Below are 18,561 nucleotides of genomic sequence, written 5' to 3'. Positions count from 1 at the left end.
CAGCATGTGTGGCTTAGGTTTGCCAACACTGGACCCTTGACCTTGACTTTCAGAGTCTTTCATCAATAGGTTCCCTTAGTCATTCAATACTTTCATTCCTATGTCCTATTTTGGAGCTCTTTCCTCTGGTCTACCCAGCCTCCTTTCCCACTCACCAACTCTACATCTTGGTCACATTGTTCCATTCATCTGATACCTTTTCTCCGCCCAGGGTTGACATGTCCTTCAGCAAGGAGCTGATTCATAAAGATTGCCTCACTGTTCTTTATTGCAGAAATGTTCCTTATTTCCTCTGAATTCTTCCAGTATTAAAAGTCAAGATCATGCATCCTCTATCATTAGGATTTGCTGTTCTTATTATATTTAAGGACAGATTCAATTGTTCCTAAAAATAACTCCAAGAGATAACTGTCCATCTGATTTTGAGATGAAGAAACTGAGCTTCAGATGGTAAACTTGCCAAAAATTGCATTCAATCCCACATGCCTTACCACTTAGCAAATACTGCCACTTTTTTTTTTATCCCCAAAAGTGCTCTGATTGCAAAGTTTATTTATTGTGCTATTCTTTTTTTTAATGGGCCTAACTAAAAGCTAAGCATATATTTATTTGATGAACTCACTGATTTTGGCCTTGGCTTCCAGACTTAATAATACCATGACCCAAAATGAGTTAGGCAATTTACAAAAGCAATGGTGACCAGGATTATTTGCCCTGGTAAATAACAGATGATAATCAGCATCAGGTCAAACTGACCAGTGACATCCTCCTAATAATAAACTGATTAGCCTCTGGTGATCTCCTTCCATTTCTTCCTTTGGAGAAAAGAAAACTCAGGTAAAACACCTGAGAAGCTCATTGCTATTCTGAAGTCATTTTGCTTCCAACTCTAATTCACATCATCTCAGGGGCTTTGTTAACATTATCTGCTAAGGATCGTAATCCATCTTTCCAAATGGAGAGGGGCACCAACCTGTCAAACAGCACTATTCCCTCCACAGAGATCTGAGATTGCTTCCTGACTGCAGGGTGAGCTCTTGCTACTGGGCCAGCCTCCTGAGCCAGGCCCCCGGGTACATTTCTAAAGGGTAATATTTACAATGTTGGATGGCTGGGCACTGTGGAGCTTAATGCAATTCTTAATAAAGGCAGCCTTCATTAAGACAGGGAGCACAGGCAATGTGCCCTTGCTTTTGAGAAAAGGACAAGATGGATGCTCCCTCTTGGCTTGGAAATCATGCGGGTCAAGTGCCTTGTCATGCATTAACAGTCTTTTTAAGTTCCTCTGCAGATTGAGAAGAGTGGCTTAGATAAATGAAGGAAGAGGAATCATGAGATCTGTCTTGGTTGGATAAATGGTGAGACACAGCAGCTGCATTTAAACAGAGCAATTTGCTAAATGAGTGGTTGGCTACCTTCCAGATGGCCAATATGACACAGGGCTTGGATGAGTCCTTTATTCAATCATGCATCTGTCTAGACTGAGACATGAAAGGCCAGGTTAGAGCCACCGCAGCAGTAATAGCAGCAGCAGCAGCTTTGAAACCCTTCCATAAAACATGCTTAGAAGTGCCAACAAGGCAGCTTGGCCAGAGCTCAGCTGGAGCGGGTGCCGTGGCATGGCGTGTGGGAAGCCTCCAGGAAAGCCAGCTTCTCAGCTAAATGACAGCCAGCTTGGAACAGTGGCTCTGTCTCTGTTCGCATCTGCCCATAGTATCATTTCACATATCCACCAGGTGCATAGAGCAGCCAGGTGATCTCAGTAGGATGAAGCAGCAGTATAAGGTTAGAGCGCAGAAATACTGATGTATCCTATGATGTTTCTAATGGGTACTGTGAAATCATTTTACATGTGTTTTGTCTTGATTTTCCTAGGTTAGTTTTAAAATTCTTTAGATTAAAAATAATTCTTAGGTTTCAGCCACAACTGACCCCCTCTCTGGATTGCCTTCTCCCTACTCCTAAGACTTAATTCAGTCTTGGCCTGAGGCCTTCACTAGCAATGATATCCTGAAGATACTGGTTGTAGATGCTGGGGGTAGATCAGATGACCACTCCATTCTGGGGTCTCAAGGTCCACAAAATACAAGTACTGACTGAAACTAGATCAGGCACAATGGAGCTATTGGAGGGTATTTGGCCCAAATCTTACAAAACGGTCTTCCAAAGGACTTCATTGGACTCTAATGGGGACATACAGAAAAGGTGACTGTTGACTGGTTTTACTCTGATGAGTGGTACTCCCAGACTATTTTACTTTCATTATTGTAATAAAAAGTTTTGAGGGGTGAGGATTTCCTCATGATCTTGAAGTCTCTGCTCAGTGAGCAGCCCCATTCTGTCCCGTGCTGAAGCCCATTGGGCAGGCAATGGCCCACCACCCTCCACACTGAGCAGCAGGTTCCATTCACTTCTGACTTGGGAGGAAAAGTTTAATCCAATGAATCAGCAACAGCATTTCCTGTGAGGTTCTGAGGAAAACTACACTTTGCTTAGGAAGAATTCTGAAGTACTTTAATTATGGCAATTTCTGACTACAGAAAGTGGAAAAATTTGAGGTCTTCTCTGAGTCAGTACACCAAAGCATTCTCACCAATATGTTCCTCTCCTGGAAGTTTCCTATCGTCAGAGCGAAGTTGCCCCAATCAGCCTGAAATAAATGAGTTACCTGAACAGGGCTGTTCTGTGGGGAGTGTGTGTGTGTGTGTGTGTGTGTGTGTGTGTGTGTGTGTGTGTGAGATATTAGCCTCTTACCTGCTTCACTCCTTTTGTGACTATTCTGAGCCTGGTTTCCGCATCTGAACCACTAAGCATAGAATATAATCTGAGGGACTGTTTTTCAATTCTCCAAAAGGTGGTACATACCATAACTAGCACCATTCTACATGTACAGGTGAAAATCTGATGTGGCTCAGACTTTATCATGGAAATCTTGGTGGCAAGAGTCTAGGCCATGTAAAGAAAATTCTTCTAATCCACAGATAAGCTATAAGATGAGAAAAATTCATCAGACTCTAGGATTTGTTCCAGTCCTGGCAATGGAGAAATGGCTCAGAGAGTGTATAAATGTTATGCCTTCTTAAGAAAGAGCTTTCTTAATATACTAAATGTAACACCAATTAATATTACTGAAAGATCTTTAAATACATGATCCTGGTCTTGGCACAACAACCTATAGATACTGCCGGAATTGTTTGTCATCAAAAGAGCCTTTGTAGTAGGGCAATGAACAAGGTTCCTTGGTCTTTGTTAGCAGGTCACAAATGTGTCTTCCCTTATGCTGAGTATGACTAAGTCCCTGATTCTAGAGATACGCGATGTTATGGTTCTAAAATGTTCCCCCAGATTTCATGTATTCATAGGTAGGGATTTCAAAAGGTGATTGGATGACAAGGACTCTAACTTCATCTATGGATTAATGCATTGGTGAGATCATAATTTGATGGAATTGCTGGGAGATAATGGACAGGAGATGTGGCCTAGGTGAAGGGAGTGGGTTACTGAAGTGTAACCTTGGAGATTATATCTTTTCCCTAACTCTTTCTTTTCCAGCTCTTTCCCTCTTACTATGCTTCCTGGCTGCCATAAGATGAGCAGCTCTGCTTCACCGTGGCTCCCCGCCATGATATGCTGCCTCGCCTCAGGGCCCACAGCCATGGAGCCTGCCAACCATGGACTGAAACCATAAGCCAAAATACTTCTTTCCTCTTTTAAGTTGGTTTTCTCAGGTATTTTGTCACAAGGATGGAAAGGTGACTAAGACACATGACAATCAAGTCATGCAAATTGTAAAAACCTTGAAAGCTGCCAAAGGACAATTAAGTGACAGATCAGGTGACAGGCAGGATGAGCTGGTGCTTCTGCCTGATAAACAATCTACCCCTCTCTCACACACAACCTGAGGTTGTGCTAAATGGCAACCTGAGCTCTTTAATGTTACATTCACTTCAAGCCTTTATAATATATATATATATGATTTAAAAAATGAGTATCAAATGAGGCCTTAAATACTGTTTGAAAAATGTCTTGACTTTTTAACATTCACATGTAGCTCCACAGAGTCACTCTTGATTGACATTTTGTTCCATTTCAGGGCTGTTAATTAGGAACCACAGATACTAGCGAGAAAGATGAAAGCAGCAGAAGCTGCAAACTGTTCTTGAAATAAAACGCAAGCCTGATTCGCCCAGATCCTGACAGCGACAGTACGCATACTGTCTCATTCACTTGGAGCCCACTAGGGGGCAGTAGATGATCAGGTCTCCACAGCGCGGGCTTTAATGACTGTTGCTATATATACACCTGAAGTGTGGCAAGCCCTTTACACAAAGTGAGCAGAACAGCAGCGGTGACAGGTGTAGGGAGCAGCCCGTTATTGCTACCAGCACAGTCTGTCAGGAGGAGAAAGTGAAATGAATTATTTGCATTCTTACCAGTGAACCTGCATTCTAATGAACAGGGAATGTTGCCGCCCCTGCCTGGCTCTCCTGGCTGGCGTCTGCAGGAGGGAACTAACCAGCCTGGACCGCAGCCAGAACAGCAGCCAGGGCGAGACAGAGCTAGGCAGCCCCATTTACAGGGCTTGGCAACCACAGGGCATAGTGGACCAAGAGAGGCTTTCCTCCGCCACCTTGTTTCTGCGCCAGCGTTCACTGCCAGGATTCCAGCCCGAAGGCTGCGTGGCCCACAGCCAGGTCACCATTCAGGTCGCACGCTGTGTGCATGGCGCCTCCTGCCCCCTAGAGCTGGTAGTGCGTGGACCTTTCTCTCATTCCTTGCGTGGACTGCGGCCTGAAGTAAGGGCGGGGTATCAATTCTCTCTTCTGGGCTTCTCAGGCTTAAAAACACCTGCACTAAAAGGCTTTAGGCAAAGAGGAGAGGCAACACCTAAGTGAAATTAGGAAGCAGGACCAGGTAGAGATCGAAATTTGCGTGCTTCTTTCTCAGGCTCTTTCTTTCCTCCTTAAACCAAGAATCTGGTGCCCTCCAGTCCCTGCCCTGTCCAGATCTGCTCTCCAGAAGAAACTTCGGCTGCTATTGAATCCCTGGACTTCAGTTATGTCTACATCACTCTGTCTACTCTCCCAGGGGATTTGCATTTAAGCGTTATTTCCAACTCTAAAGCAAAATACAGTGAAAGGCTTCCTCCCACCCTGGGCTGGTGAACATGAACCTTCCCTGCAAGCAGAAGCAAGTTCGTGCTGCCATTTTCCCTGCACTTGGACTTCGATGCTTTCAGAGTGCTTCTTCTACTCCTGGATGCATTTCTTCACACATTTATTTACCTGGACCATTTCCCTTGTTTATTTGCGAATCAGTAAAGCCTAGGAGTGATTGCACACACTCAGCTCAACTTACTCGAGTTCATATCCCAGCTCTGCAGTCTCACTGGGCAGCTTGCATAATTGTTTTGTGCCTCAGTTTCCCCATACTCACAAATAGCAATGATAATCCACCTTGTGGAAGTGTGGTGAGATGAAGAGACAGGGCGAAGAGCACCAGGAACTCAAGCGAGCTCTGGGCACACATTACTTGTGAAAGTTTTTGTTATCACACTGCATTTCCTTGTCTGTTTTCCTCTTGTTCCATCTCAGTTTGGAGACACAGATGCTCCTGCCCACCCCCCATTTTCTACTCTCCCAGAAAGGACAGCAGATGGTCTTCTGGTCCCTGACTCTGCCACCACATGCCTACCTGGTCATCACCATAGAACAGCAGGCATTTGTCAGGACCCATGGAACTGAAACAAAGAACATAAACACAAACCACTTTCTTCAGACAGGACATCAAGAACAACAATCCAAGGGTGGAGGGAGGCTCTAACAAGTGTCTTTTATGTCACACCCTACTTACAGAATAGCTGTAGAAATAGACACTTGTTGACTTTGCTTACATCAAAAGTGATTTCCAGTTCTCCTCCTTTAATATTTTATTTCCACTGTGAAAATTCATGATTAAAATAAGGAGCTTATGTTAAAACCAATGTGGAAGCTAAGAGGGACTATAAGGAGATGGCTGGGCCATGAACTTTCTGTGAAATACTCTGCCACCCTGTCAAAGGGGAAATACTATCTTACCAGCCTGGAGAAGGGAGGGGACTTCCCTGAAGTGGAAAGAGGAGGAGTGGGAGGGAGGGCAGATTCCCAAATTCAGAGTATGAGGTGGACAATGAGCATCCTCTTAGGCCAGGTCTTTTTTTGGGCGGTTAATGCAATTCTCCACTTTGGCTCCAAGGGTTTGGGTGCCACTGGCTTGTGCCATAACCAGAACTGGAGGAGTAACTTCCCTGATGGAGTCAAAACTTGAGCATGGTATGACTGGCAGCAGGGCAAATGTGGCAGGCAGAGGGGACAATGAAGAGGAGGGAGAGTAGGAAGGTATTGAGTAGTGTGGCTTTTCCCAGTGACCTCTTAAACCCTCAGTACTGTGCACAAAAGTCACAAAATGCCTGCTTTGGTTAGATTTCTTATCAAAAACCGGTGAAGGAGCTGAGAGGGTGGCAGAGGTGGAGCACCCACCCGTGTCTGGGAATTATCAACATGACAACCACAGGGCTTGTTGGACACTGTGCAGCTACATTAAATTTGATGACTATTTTGTCAGTTGACATCAGACGTGTTTATTGCTCTTTCATTTCCATAAACAGGAAGACTCTATTACGGACATTTCTTTCATGACTCAGCACTAGAATCTGTATGTCTTCTAAGCACCTTAATTATAATGATCTTACAGACATTACCAAGCCTATAATAGATGTTTTTTCCCTCTTTTTTTGGCATCTAGGAAGTTCAAAGAGAAAGATGCTGTTTCTCTCTAAAAACTGTTTAAAGGTATTATAGAATATATTTTGGTAATTGATTTCTATCTTCCTGTATATGTATATTTTGTCTCCATACATAAATATGTGTATATGATCTTTTAATTCATTCTATATACATTGCTGTACACATCAAAATCTTCTTTTAGACAATATCTTTCCAGACTCTAAATAAACACACTTTTCCTGTCCTGGAAGTCCTTGCACTTTAATCTTGTACGTATGGAGATATTGTTCAACTATTTTTCTGATAGTTCCTCAAGTAGTCAAATGTGTTCACTTCTGGCTTTAGACATCTGGCTTTGCAAAGGATTTTTTCTACCCCTATTGATATTGAGGTGTTCTCCTCTATTTTCTTCTAATATCTATTTTAAAAATATTTAGATCTTTGCTCTATCTAGAATTTTATACTTTATACGATGCATGAACTTAAGTTTTCTCTAAATAAATAGCCAATAATTATTTGTTAGACTGTTCCCCCACATTTGAAATATCAATGTCACCAAATACTCTTTTCTGTGTACACAGAAGGCTACCAATCCATAATCTTCACAGTGCTTCTCTGTACCAGTATTTCACTACTTTCATTTCCTGTAATTTAACAGCATAGTTTGATATCTAGAATTAAAGTCCCCCTCATTGTTTTTTCTTTCAATATTTTCTTGGCCATTATCACATATTTGTTCTTCCAAATGAACGTTAGAATTGACTTTTTAAACTCTACAGCAATCTGATTGGGATTCGGATTAGACATTAAATTTGGCATTTAATTTTTGGACATCTACACAGTACTTAATTTTTCTATCCAGGCACAAAGATGATTTCCATATAGTTGGGATCCCTTTTATATTTTTTATTTTTAAAATTAATTTTATTGGTACATTTTAGGTATACAATATAATGACATTCATCATTGGAAATTTGCACCTTTCCATAATCTCTCTTGGTTCTTATTTTTCCCCCTTCCCTTGCAGTCCATTCCTCCCTATTTACAAAGATTTTGTTTCCATTTTTTCATTTTCTCATAATTAATTCCATTCCCTTCTTTCCTTAACCCCACCCCTGCCATGTCCCCTTCCCCTTTGCCCCTTTTCTTCCTATTTCACATTATTTATTATACCTTTTAGTCCTTATTATTTACACTCTCAGTTTCTCACACTAGAGAAACTATTCAGGATTTACACATGTGTGTCCTATTTATTTCACTTAAGAGTATCACCTCATTGTGCATCCATTTAGCTATAAATGTCTCTAATTTCTCATTTTTCAAGGTTATTAGTACTCCATTTTATTTAAAAAACTCACATTTTCTTTATCCAGTTTCCAGTTGATGGGCAGTTGGGCTGCTTCCAAGTTTTAGCTATTGCAAATTGTGCTGCTATGAACATGGGTGCACATATATGACTGCGATATGATTCTTTTCATTCTTTGGGGAAGATACACAGCAGGGGAATAGCTGGATCAGATGGGACTTCCATTCCTAGTTCTTTGAGGTATCTCCATACTGATTTCCACAATGGTTGCACCAGTGGACACTCGCACCAGCAATGGAGCAATGTTCCTCTTTCCCCACAGCCCCACCAATATTTGTTATTGGTTGATTTCATGATAGCAGCCATTCTTTCTGGGGTGAGATGGAATCTCAGCATTGTTTACATTTGGATCTCTCGAATGATCAATGATGTTGAACATTTTTTCATATGTTTATTTGCTGCTTTTACTTCTTTGTTTGAGAAAATGTCTGTTCATTTCAGATGCCCATTTTTGGATTGGGTCTTTAAATTTGGGAGGTCTGACTTTTAAAGTTCTTTATAGAGTCTAGATAGTAGATCTTTGTCTGAGAAACAGGAGGTGAAATTTTTTTCTGACATTGTGGGTTGTCACTTCACTCTGTTGGTGGTTTCTCTTGCTGTGCAGAATCTTTTTAATAAGAAGAAATCCCACTTGTTGATTGTTCATGCTAGTTCACAGGCAACTGAGGTTTTGTTCATAACATCTTTTCCTACACCAATTACTTCAAGAGTTCTACCTAACCTCTGTTCCGGCTGGTTCAGTGTTTCTGTTTCAACATTTAGATCTTTAATCCATCTTGATTTTAGTTTAGTGCATGGTGAGAGATATAGGTCTAGTTTTAATCTTTGGCAAGTTGAAACCCAATTTTTCCAGCACCATTTGTTAAAGAGGTTATCTTTCCTCCAGAGAGGGTGTTTGGCTCCTTTGTCAAAGATGAGGTGGCTGAGTATGTCTGGAGTTGTTTCTGCATCTTCTAATCAGTTCCACTGGTCCTCAGGTCTGTTTCTTTGCCAGTACCATGCTGTTTTTTTTTATCACAGTAGCTTTGCAGTATAGTTTCAAGTTGGGGGATGTGATACCTCCTGCCATGTCTCTGTTGCCTAGAATTGCTTTTGCTATTCTAGGTCTCTTCTTGTTACAAATGAATTTTTGGATTGTTTTCTCAAGGTCTGTGAAGTATGCTGCTGGGATTTCAATTGGGATTGCACTGGATGTATATAGCAGTTTTGGAAGTATGATCATTTTCCCTATGTTGATTCTTCCAACCCAGGAGCAAGGGATGTCTTTCCATTTTCTGATATCCTCTTCAATCTCTTTTCAGAGTGCCATAGTTTTCAGAGAAGAGGTCTTTGATTTCTTTTGTTAGGTTGAGTCCTAGGTATTTTAGTTTTTTGGATGTTATTGTGAAAGGAATTGTTTTCCCTATTTCTCAATCATTAAGTCTGTTGTTTGTGTAGAAGAAAGCTATTGATTTTTGTGTGTTGACCTTGTATCCAGTTACTCTACTGAATTTGGTTATTAAGTCTAGAAGACTTTTGGTGGCGTTCTTGGGGTCTTCTATGTAGAGTATCATGTCATCTGTAAATAATGACAATTTGACTTTTTCATTTCCTATCTTTATTCTTTGTATTTCTTTCTCTTGTCTAATTGCTGTGGCTAGTGTTTCCAAGACTACATTGAACAGGAGTGGTGATAGTGGACATCCTTGTCTTGTTCCTGGTTTTAGTGTGAAGGATTTTGGTTTTTGACGATTTAGTATATTGGCTGTTGGTTTTTCATAGATGGCTTTTATCAGATTGAGGTAAAGAACATCTATTCCATTTTTTTGTAGGGGTTTTATCATAAATGCATGTTGGATTTTGTCAAATACTTTTTCTGCATCTATTGAAATGATCATACGGTTTTTGTCCTTGGCTGTATTGATGTATTGTATTACATTGATTGATTTGCCTATATTGAACCATCCCTGCATCCCTGGGATGAATCCCACTTGCTCAGGGTTTATGATCTTCTTGATGATCTTCTGCATTCTTTTTGCCAGTATCTTATTAAGTATTTTTGCATCTATGTTCATTGGTGAGATTGGCTTGTAGTTCTCTTTTTTGGTTGGGTCTTTCTCTGCTTTGGGGATCAAGGTGATGCTTGCTTCCAGGAATGAATTTGGAAGTATTGCTTCCCTTTCAATTTCATTGAAGAGTTTAAACAGTAGTGGCAGTGGTTCCTCTCTAAATGTCTTGTAGAATTCATCAGTGAAGCCATTAGGACCTGGGCTTTTCTTAGTTGGTAAGTTTTTAATTACATTTTCAATTTCATTGGTTGATATTGTGTTGTTTAGAATTTTTAGATCTTCTTTGTTCAACTTTGGTAATTCATATGTATCTGGGAATCTGTCCATTTCTTCTCTGTTTTCCATCTTATTGGCATATAGGGTCTCCAAGTAGGTATTGATGATCCTCTGGATTTCTGCTGGATCCTTGTAACTTCACCCTTTTCATTCATAATTGCATGGATTTCAGCCATTTCTTTCCTTTTTCTGATAAGGTTGGCTAAAGGTGTGTCAATTTGGCTTATTCTTCCAAAGAACCAACTGTTGGTTTTATTGATTTTTTTGTATCGTTCTCTTAGTCTCCACTGCATTGATTTGTGCTCTGATCTTTATAATTTCCTCCCTTGTATGAGCTTTCGGTTTGTCCTACTCTTTTTTTTCTAGAAGTTTGAGGTTCAGCATCAGGTTGTTGTAATTGAGCTTGCTCTATTTTCCTAATATGAGTATTCACTACTATGAATTTCCCTCGTAAGACTGCTTTCATTGTGTCCCATAGATTCTGATATGTTGTATTGTCATTGTCACTGCCATTGTCGTTTAATTGTAGGAACTGTCTGATTTCTAGTTGGGATCCCTTTTATGCCTTTAAAAAGGCATAAAAGTTTAAGGGATGTTGTTAAGCTACAAAAACTAAAAAAAATACATGTTCCTTAAGAAGACAACAATTTGAGGTCCTCTGGCAAGCAAAATAAGGCCTATTATGAGCCAAAAATATCTTTATATCTCATATTTTTACAGAAGAGTTTAAATAAAGAATTTGGCTTCTTGCACACTCTCACTGTCTTTGATACTATCTTTGCCATAATTCTTGGTTATTTTAGTATCAATTGTAAATAATCCTTCTTGTCTACTGCTTTTTCTTTCCCTTTACTTCATGCATCCCAATGCTTTTGGCTTCACCAAGTGTCAGCCACACACTGCCAAGGTCATGGCCTTCATTTTTTCATTAGTAATAAGTGGAACAATCTCCATCCCACAATGAATCTCAGTTTCAGATTCTGTGCTTCCAATCCTTCCAGTTTACTCACTCTACATTCAGATCTAACGATGGGGTATGCAGTCCATGGATCCTAATATATATGCACTGTCTCAAATGCTTTTGTACCTCATTTTCTAACCTGGCTTAAACTCCATGGCCAATTATAACCACTTTCTTGTATGCATCCTCAACTCCCCTGTTTTCTCTCATTTTTGTTCTTGCTTGGTGAAAAAATACTTCAGGTTAAACTTGACTTGACTTTCTACCTACTTCCCTCCTGCATGCATGTGAACATGGCTAGAGACAAACCCCAGAACTGTGCCGAGTAGTCTGACTTCAAATTCATAACCACAAATCATTAATAAGTTCTTTGTACCTCCTGGCAGCTGTCCCTTATCTTTCCAAGACAATTTCATTTCTTCTTTTCTCTGTGGATCCCTAACACTTCATTCCTGACCCTCATTCTCAGATGAGAGCTTCCTAGTCACTGAGAAAAATGCTCAAAACAGACCTAACCAGATCTTACCACCTGTGCACACACACAGCTGTCCCTGGACTACTTTGTAGCCTCCCCTCAAGCCCCTCCTTGTGCTCCATGCTCTTCCCTGAAGCCAGCCTCTACTTGTACTCTGAGCCTACTCCTTCTGCCCAACTAAGGCTTAGCATCTCTCCTTTTTCTCTTTTGCATGCTCAAATTTGCAATTTTTACTGGACCATTTCCATCAGCCCACAAGCATGCTGTTTCTCCCACTCAGAAAAAGAAAATAATTTGTCTTGGTCTTCTTTCCTCTCCAACCATCACCTCACTTTACCCTTCCTTCTATAGTGAAGTGATTGAGAGAGAGCGTCATACCACTGTCTCCGTTTCTCTCTTCTTGCTGTGTTCTGATGGTGTTCCCTTGGAGCTGTTGCTCTCACCTCCTTAGAACTTGCCTTACCACTCAGCAGTGACCACCATGCTGTTAAAGCCAAAGGAGAAGCTTGGTTCTCATCTTTCTAGAAACTTTTCTTGACACTGATCTATCTACCTGGCCAGAGAGCAACAAGGGTGGAGGCAGGCTCAGGTCAAGAATATAGGTTTCCAGTTTATGCCCCCCAGTAACATACTTCCTCCAACCTGGTCCCACCCCCTAGTGGCATATTAATGGGGTAATCCATTTATGCCAGCACCCTATGATCCAATCACCTTCCTAGAGCCCCACCTATGAACATATGACCTGCTTGGGAGACATTTTTTTAAATTACCTAATGAATCTGGGTTTATTCTGTATCAGGATTAGATCCTGCTGCATAAAATATAAAATTCTAATACAGTATCAATTACAGTGTTTGTCATTTCAAGTTTGGGAACACACATTTTGCTTCATATTACTCAAAGATATTGTGATATTCTCAGAAAAGGGGGAATGATTTTAATATATTTGAATTATAACAGTCTGTTCTCATTTTTAAAAATTATCATAAAGTAATAGTATATTACCCTGGCATGTTGATGCACACCTATAATTCCAGCACTCTGAGAGTCTGAGGCAGAAGGATCGCAAGTTCCAGCCCAGTCTGAGCAACTTAGTGATTTGGCAGGGCAACTTAGCAAGACACTGCCTCAAAATATAATTTTTTTTTCTGATACCGGGAATCAAACTCAGGACCTTGAACTTGCCAGGCAGGCACAGCACCACTGAGCTACATACCCGGCCCAAAATATATAATTTTGTTTGTTTGTTTTGGTACCAGGGATGGAACTGGGGCCTTTGGCACTTGCGAGGCAGGTGTTGGAACCACTGAGCTAAATCCCCGGCTCTAAAATATATAAATTTTAAAAGGGCTGGGCATGTAGCTCATTGCAAAAGCACTGGGTTCAATCCTCAGTACCACAGATAATAATAGTAATAATAATAAAATTTTATACTGTTACTCAAAAAATAATTTTTAGAGGTTTAAATTGTTACAGCTTTTTTTAGATACTATTCAGACACATTAACTACATTTTAGGTAAGTATTCCAAGGTCAAGAATTACACGTATTTTGGCAACTACTCTAAATTAAGCAGTAAATTAATCTACTCTTCTTTTTTGTCTTGGGATATTGTAGGGAACAGGGGAAGAGGACGTTACCAGAACCTCTGCAGTGAGTCCTGGTCTCCTGCGAGCCATGGCAGCAGAAGGTGAATTACAGGAAAGGTAGAAAAATGAGACTGAGAAGAAGCTGAGCTTTGGGTCTGATCAGTGCTGCTCTGGGTGGCAAAGACAAAAGCCCCCAGTTTACCACACCTTTTATTCAGTACTCAGTACATCGGGAGAAACAAAGTGTAACAAGTGACTTGCAGAGAGTTCTGTACATCCTGTGTAAATAAGATGTAACAATCCAAGAACAAGGAGGAACTGAGTAGATGTTTGTTCCTCCCAGGATGTTTTCAGCTCCCAGGATGTTTCTTGTCCTGGAGAATCCCAGCATCACCGGATCATTGAGGTCTCAGTTGTAACTGGAGGTCAAAATGGAATTATGTCTCCGAATTCCATAGCTGGGCTGTAGGCAAGAGAACTAGGCTACCCAAATGATTTTACCCTAAAATTATGAAGCATTGTTCCCAACAGGATATATCATTCCAGCATGTAAAAGATAAACTACTTGCTAGGCAATGACTTTCTTTTTTTGTTTTTGTAGTACTAGGGATTTTTTTTTTTAAATTTTGAGACAAGGCCTTATTAAGTCACTAAGTTGCCCTTCCTAGGCTTGAACTTGCAACCCTCCTGCCTCAGCCCCCCAGAGTGCTAGGATTATAGGCACATATCACCATGCCTGGCTGGCTATCCCATTTAATCCACAGTTGTTTTCCTTTACTTCTTCATCTTTTTTTTTTTTTGCTTAAATTCTTTTATTGGTACATTTTAGGTGTACAATACATTTACATTTATCATTGGGTGTTTGTACCTGTACATGATGTATCTTGGTTCTTACTTTTTCCCCATTCCCTGTGCTTCCTTCACCCCCTCCACCCTTTCCTATTTACAAAGACTTTGTTTCCATTTTTTCCTTTTCTCATAATTTTTCCTTCCCCTTCTTTCCTTTCCCCTTCCCCTCCCACTTCCCCTACCATTTGGGATCTTTTCTTTCTATTTCAAATTATCAATTATTCATTTTAATCATTTTAATACTTATTTACACTTTCAGCATCTCACACCAGAGAAACTATTCAGTATTTACACACGTGTGTCCTATTTATTTCACTTAAGAGTATTGCCTCAATATGCATCCATTTAGCATCTAAATGTCTCTAATTTCTCATTCTTTATGGCTGAGTAGTACTCCATTTTATAAAAAAAAACACATCCTCTATCCAGTTTCCAGTTGATGGGGACTTGGGCTGTTTCCAAGCTTTAGCTATTGCAAACTGTGTCATTATAAACATGCGTGCACATATATCACTGTGGTATGATTCTTTTCATTCTTTGGAGAAGATACACAGCAGGGGAATAGCTGGGTCAAATGGGACCTCTAGTCCTAGTTCTTTGAGGTATCTCCATACTGATTTCCACAGTGGTTGCATCAGTCTGCACTCCCACCAACAATGGAGAAGGGTTCCTTTCTCCCCACACCCCTGCCAGCATTTGCTATTGGTTGATTTCTTGATAGCACCCATTCTTTCTGGGATGAGGTGAAATCTCAGGGTTGTTTTCATCTGCATCTCTCTCATGACCAGTGATGTTGAACATTTTTTCATATGTTTATTTGCTGCTTTTACTTCTTTGTCTGAGAAATGTCTGTTCATTTCAGATGCCCATTTTTGAATTGGGTCTTTGAATTTGGGGGGTCTGATTTTTTTCAGTTCTTTCTATATACTAGATAGTAGTCCTTTGTCTGAGGTACAGCTGCTAAAATTTTTCCCCACATTGTAGGTTGTCTTTCAGCTCTGTTGGTGGTTTCTTTTGCAGTGCAGAAGCTTTTTAATAAGATGAGGTCCCAGTTGTTGATTCTTTCTGCTAGTTCCAGTGCTACTAAGGTTTTTGCTCATAAAGTCTTTTCCTATACCAATGTCTTCAAGAGTTCTACCTAACTTATCTTCCAGGACGTTTAGTGTTTCTGTTTTAATATTTAGATCTTTAATCCACTTTGATCTTAATTTAGTGCATGGTGATAGATATGGGTCTAGTTTTAATCTTTGACAGGTTGAAATCCAGTTTTTTCAACACCATTTATTAAATAGGCTATCTTTCCTCCAGTGCAGTTGTCTGTCTCCTTTGTCGAAGATGAGGTGGCTGAGTATGTCTGGAGTTGTTTCTGCATCTTCTAATCTATTCCACTGATCCTCGGTCTGTATCTTTGCCAGTACCATGCTGTTTTTATCACAGTAGCTTTGCAGTATAGTTTCAAGTTGAGGATTGTGATACCCTCAGCCATGTCTCTGTTGCCTAGAATTGCTTTTGCTGTTCTAGGCCTCTTCTGGTTCCAAATGAATGTTTGGATTGTTTTTGCTAGTTCTGTGAAATATATTGGAATTTCAATTGGAATTGCATTGAACTTATATAATAGTTTTGGAAGTATGGCCATTTTCACTATATTGGTTCTTCCTACCCAGGAACAAGGGATGTCTTTCCATTTTCTTATATCCTCTTTGATCTCTTTTTTCAGAGTGCTGTAGTTTTCAGTGTAGAGGTCTTTTACTTCCTTTGTTAGATTGATTCCTAGATATTTCATTTTTTTGGACGCTATTGTAAAAGGAATTATTTCCCTAATTTCTCTCTCAGTGAGTCTGTTATTTGTGTACAAGAAGGCTATTGTTTTTTGAGTGTTGGCCTTGTATCCAGCTACTTTACTGAATCTGTCAATGAAGTCTAGAAGTCTTTTGGCAGAGTTTTTTGGGTCTTCTATGTAAAGTGTCATTTGGTCAGCAAATAATGACAGTTTAACTTCTTCCTTTCCTATCTTGATTCCTTTTATTTCTTTCTCTTTTCTAATTGCCGTGTCTAATGTTTTCAGAACTATATTGAACAGGAGTAGGAGTGGTGATAGTGGGCATCCTTGTCTTGTTCCTGATTTTAGTGTGAAAGTTTTCAGTTTTTGACCATTTAGTATGATGTTGACTCTTGGCTTTTCATAAGACAGCCTTAATCACGTTGAGATAAAGACCTTCTATTCCAATTTTCTGTAGAGTTTTTATCATGAATGGGTGTTGTATTTTGTTGAATCCCTTTTCTGCATCTGTTGAGATGATCATATGGTTTTTGTCCTTGGCTCTGTTAATGTACTGTATTACATTTATGTATGTTGAACCATTCTTGTATCCCTGGGATAAATCCAACTTAGTCAGGGTGTATGATCTCCTTGATGACCCTCTGTATTCTGTTTAGCAGTATCTTGTTGAGGATTTTTGCATCTATGTTCATTAGGAAGATTGGCCTATAGTTCTCTTTTTTGGTTGGGTCATTCCCTGGTTTTGGAATCAAAGTAACACTTGCTTCCAGGAACGAATTTGGAAGTATTGCTTCCCTTTCAATTTCATTGATGAGTTTAAAGAGTAATGGTGATAATTCTTTAAATTATCTAGTAGAATTCAGCAGTGAAGCCATGAGGACCTGGGCTTTTCTTTGTTGGTAAATTTTTTATTACATATTCAATTTCACTCATTGTATTTGGGGTGTTTAGAATTTCTGTATCTTCTTCATTTAACTTTGGCAATTTGTATGTATCTAGGAACCTGTCCATTTCTTCTATGTTTTCCGTTTTATTAGAGTACAGGTTCTCAAAGTCAGTATTGATGATCCTCTGGATTTCTGCTGGATTTGTTGTGACTTCACCTTTTTCATTCTTACTTGCATGGATTTGAGCCTTTTTCTTTCCTTTTTCTGACAGGGTTGGCTAAAGGTTTATCAATTTTATTTATTCTTCCAAAAAACCAACTCTTTGATTCATTGATTTTTTTTTTGCATTGTTCTCTTAGTCTTTGGGAGATATTTTTGATTTGTCTCTCTGTGCTAATGGTTCTGACTCCTAATGCACACACACTGGGCATCATGCATTTCTGATGTCTTTACCTTGCCCTTCTTTGTCCCTACTACCCATTCCTTTTTAACATTCTACGTGATCATATTTTATGAGGAAAATTACTGTCCAGGAGAGGGGCTTCAGTGGGGCAGGTGTTCTTGCCTTTTTTCACTAATGTTTCCAAGTGCTGAAGACAGTATCAGGCCCAAAACAGGCTTGATCTTTGTTGTTGACACAGTGCACACTTCCAGACCACCATGTACACTGCTTGCACATGCAAGGTGTGCCCCACCCCATGGCCTCTGGACTTGCCTGGATGCTCTGTGAGCCATTGCCACACTGTACTCCAGTTCCCACTGCAGTGTTCCATGTGAGCTCCACCTCCCCCAACCCCCAACACTTGGCTGCTGTCTGGACCTTCCTATGCCATATTTCCCCCTTCATCTCCACTCTCTTACATGCTACTTTTTTGATTTTGCATAATGTGCCTGTATCTTTCTTCTCCAGTGTGAACTTCCTATGAGTCCAGCGTTCATCTGTTTCTTCCATTGTCTTATCCCCAGCTTTGGAGACAGTGCCTGGATATGTTCAAGGAGGGGGGTTGCTTAGAAATCACCCTTTATAAAGTTTTCTTTTTACAATGTGTCCTGATCAACTTGTGGGACACTTCTTTATCACTGTGAATTTGTCCTAGATGACATCAGCACAAATCAAGACCTACTCTGCTGCATGCAGGTTCCTCAGAGAAGCTACCATTCACTTTTGGCTGCTTGACCATGCTATGACCAGCTTCAGGTATTGTCACAGCCAGTTCTGGAGACCACAGTGGTCCCTTTCTAAGGCCCAGTATTCCCATTGCACTTAACACTTAACACCTCAACCTACATTATCATGGCATTCCTGGTTTTTTAGGCTCATGGCCACCCAGCCAAACTCAGGGCTGCTGCTTCACACACTTACAGGTTTGCTTCCAGCTAGACAAATGTGATGTTTAACACAGTGCCCGGAACAGTTTAAGCATGCCCCCAAATCCATCCATCTTTCCTTCAACAAATATTGACTTAATGTATCTACATGCCCAGCACTGTTCTAGGGCTTTGAGGTATAACAGATTAAGCCCTTAATATCATGGCACTTATATTATAATGGAAGGAGGGAGATAAA

General features: G+C 40.3%; 1 protein-coding gene across 1 annotated transcript in view; it reads right to left on the bottom strand.

Annotated features, from left to right (window-relative positions):
- The window catches only part of LOC101697015 (cilia- and flagella-associated protein 337-like), a 120,593-nt gene that overhangs the window by 87,609 nt on the left and 14,423 nt on the right, over positions 1-18,561 (bottom strand). Inside the window, 1 exon segment of the mRNA XM_087199478.1 lies at positions 5,695-5,740. Coding sequence (XP_087055604.1) covers positions 5,695-5,740 — 46 coding nt within the window.

Source organism: Heterocephalus glaber, unplaced genomic scaffold, assembly GCF_053883595.1.
Source record: "Heterocephalus glaber isolate CG9 unplaced genomic scaffold, H.glaber_assembly_v1.0 deba00001720, whole genome shotgun sequence".
In the NCBI taxonomy this organism is placed as follows: Eukaryota; Metazoa; Chordata; class Mammalia; order Rodentia; family Bathyergidae; genus Heterocephalus; species Heterocephalus glaber.
This window is presented reverse-complemented; position numbering and strand designations above follow the sequence as displayed.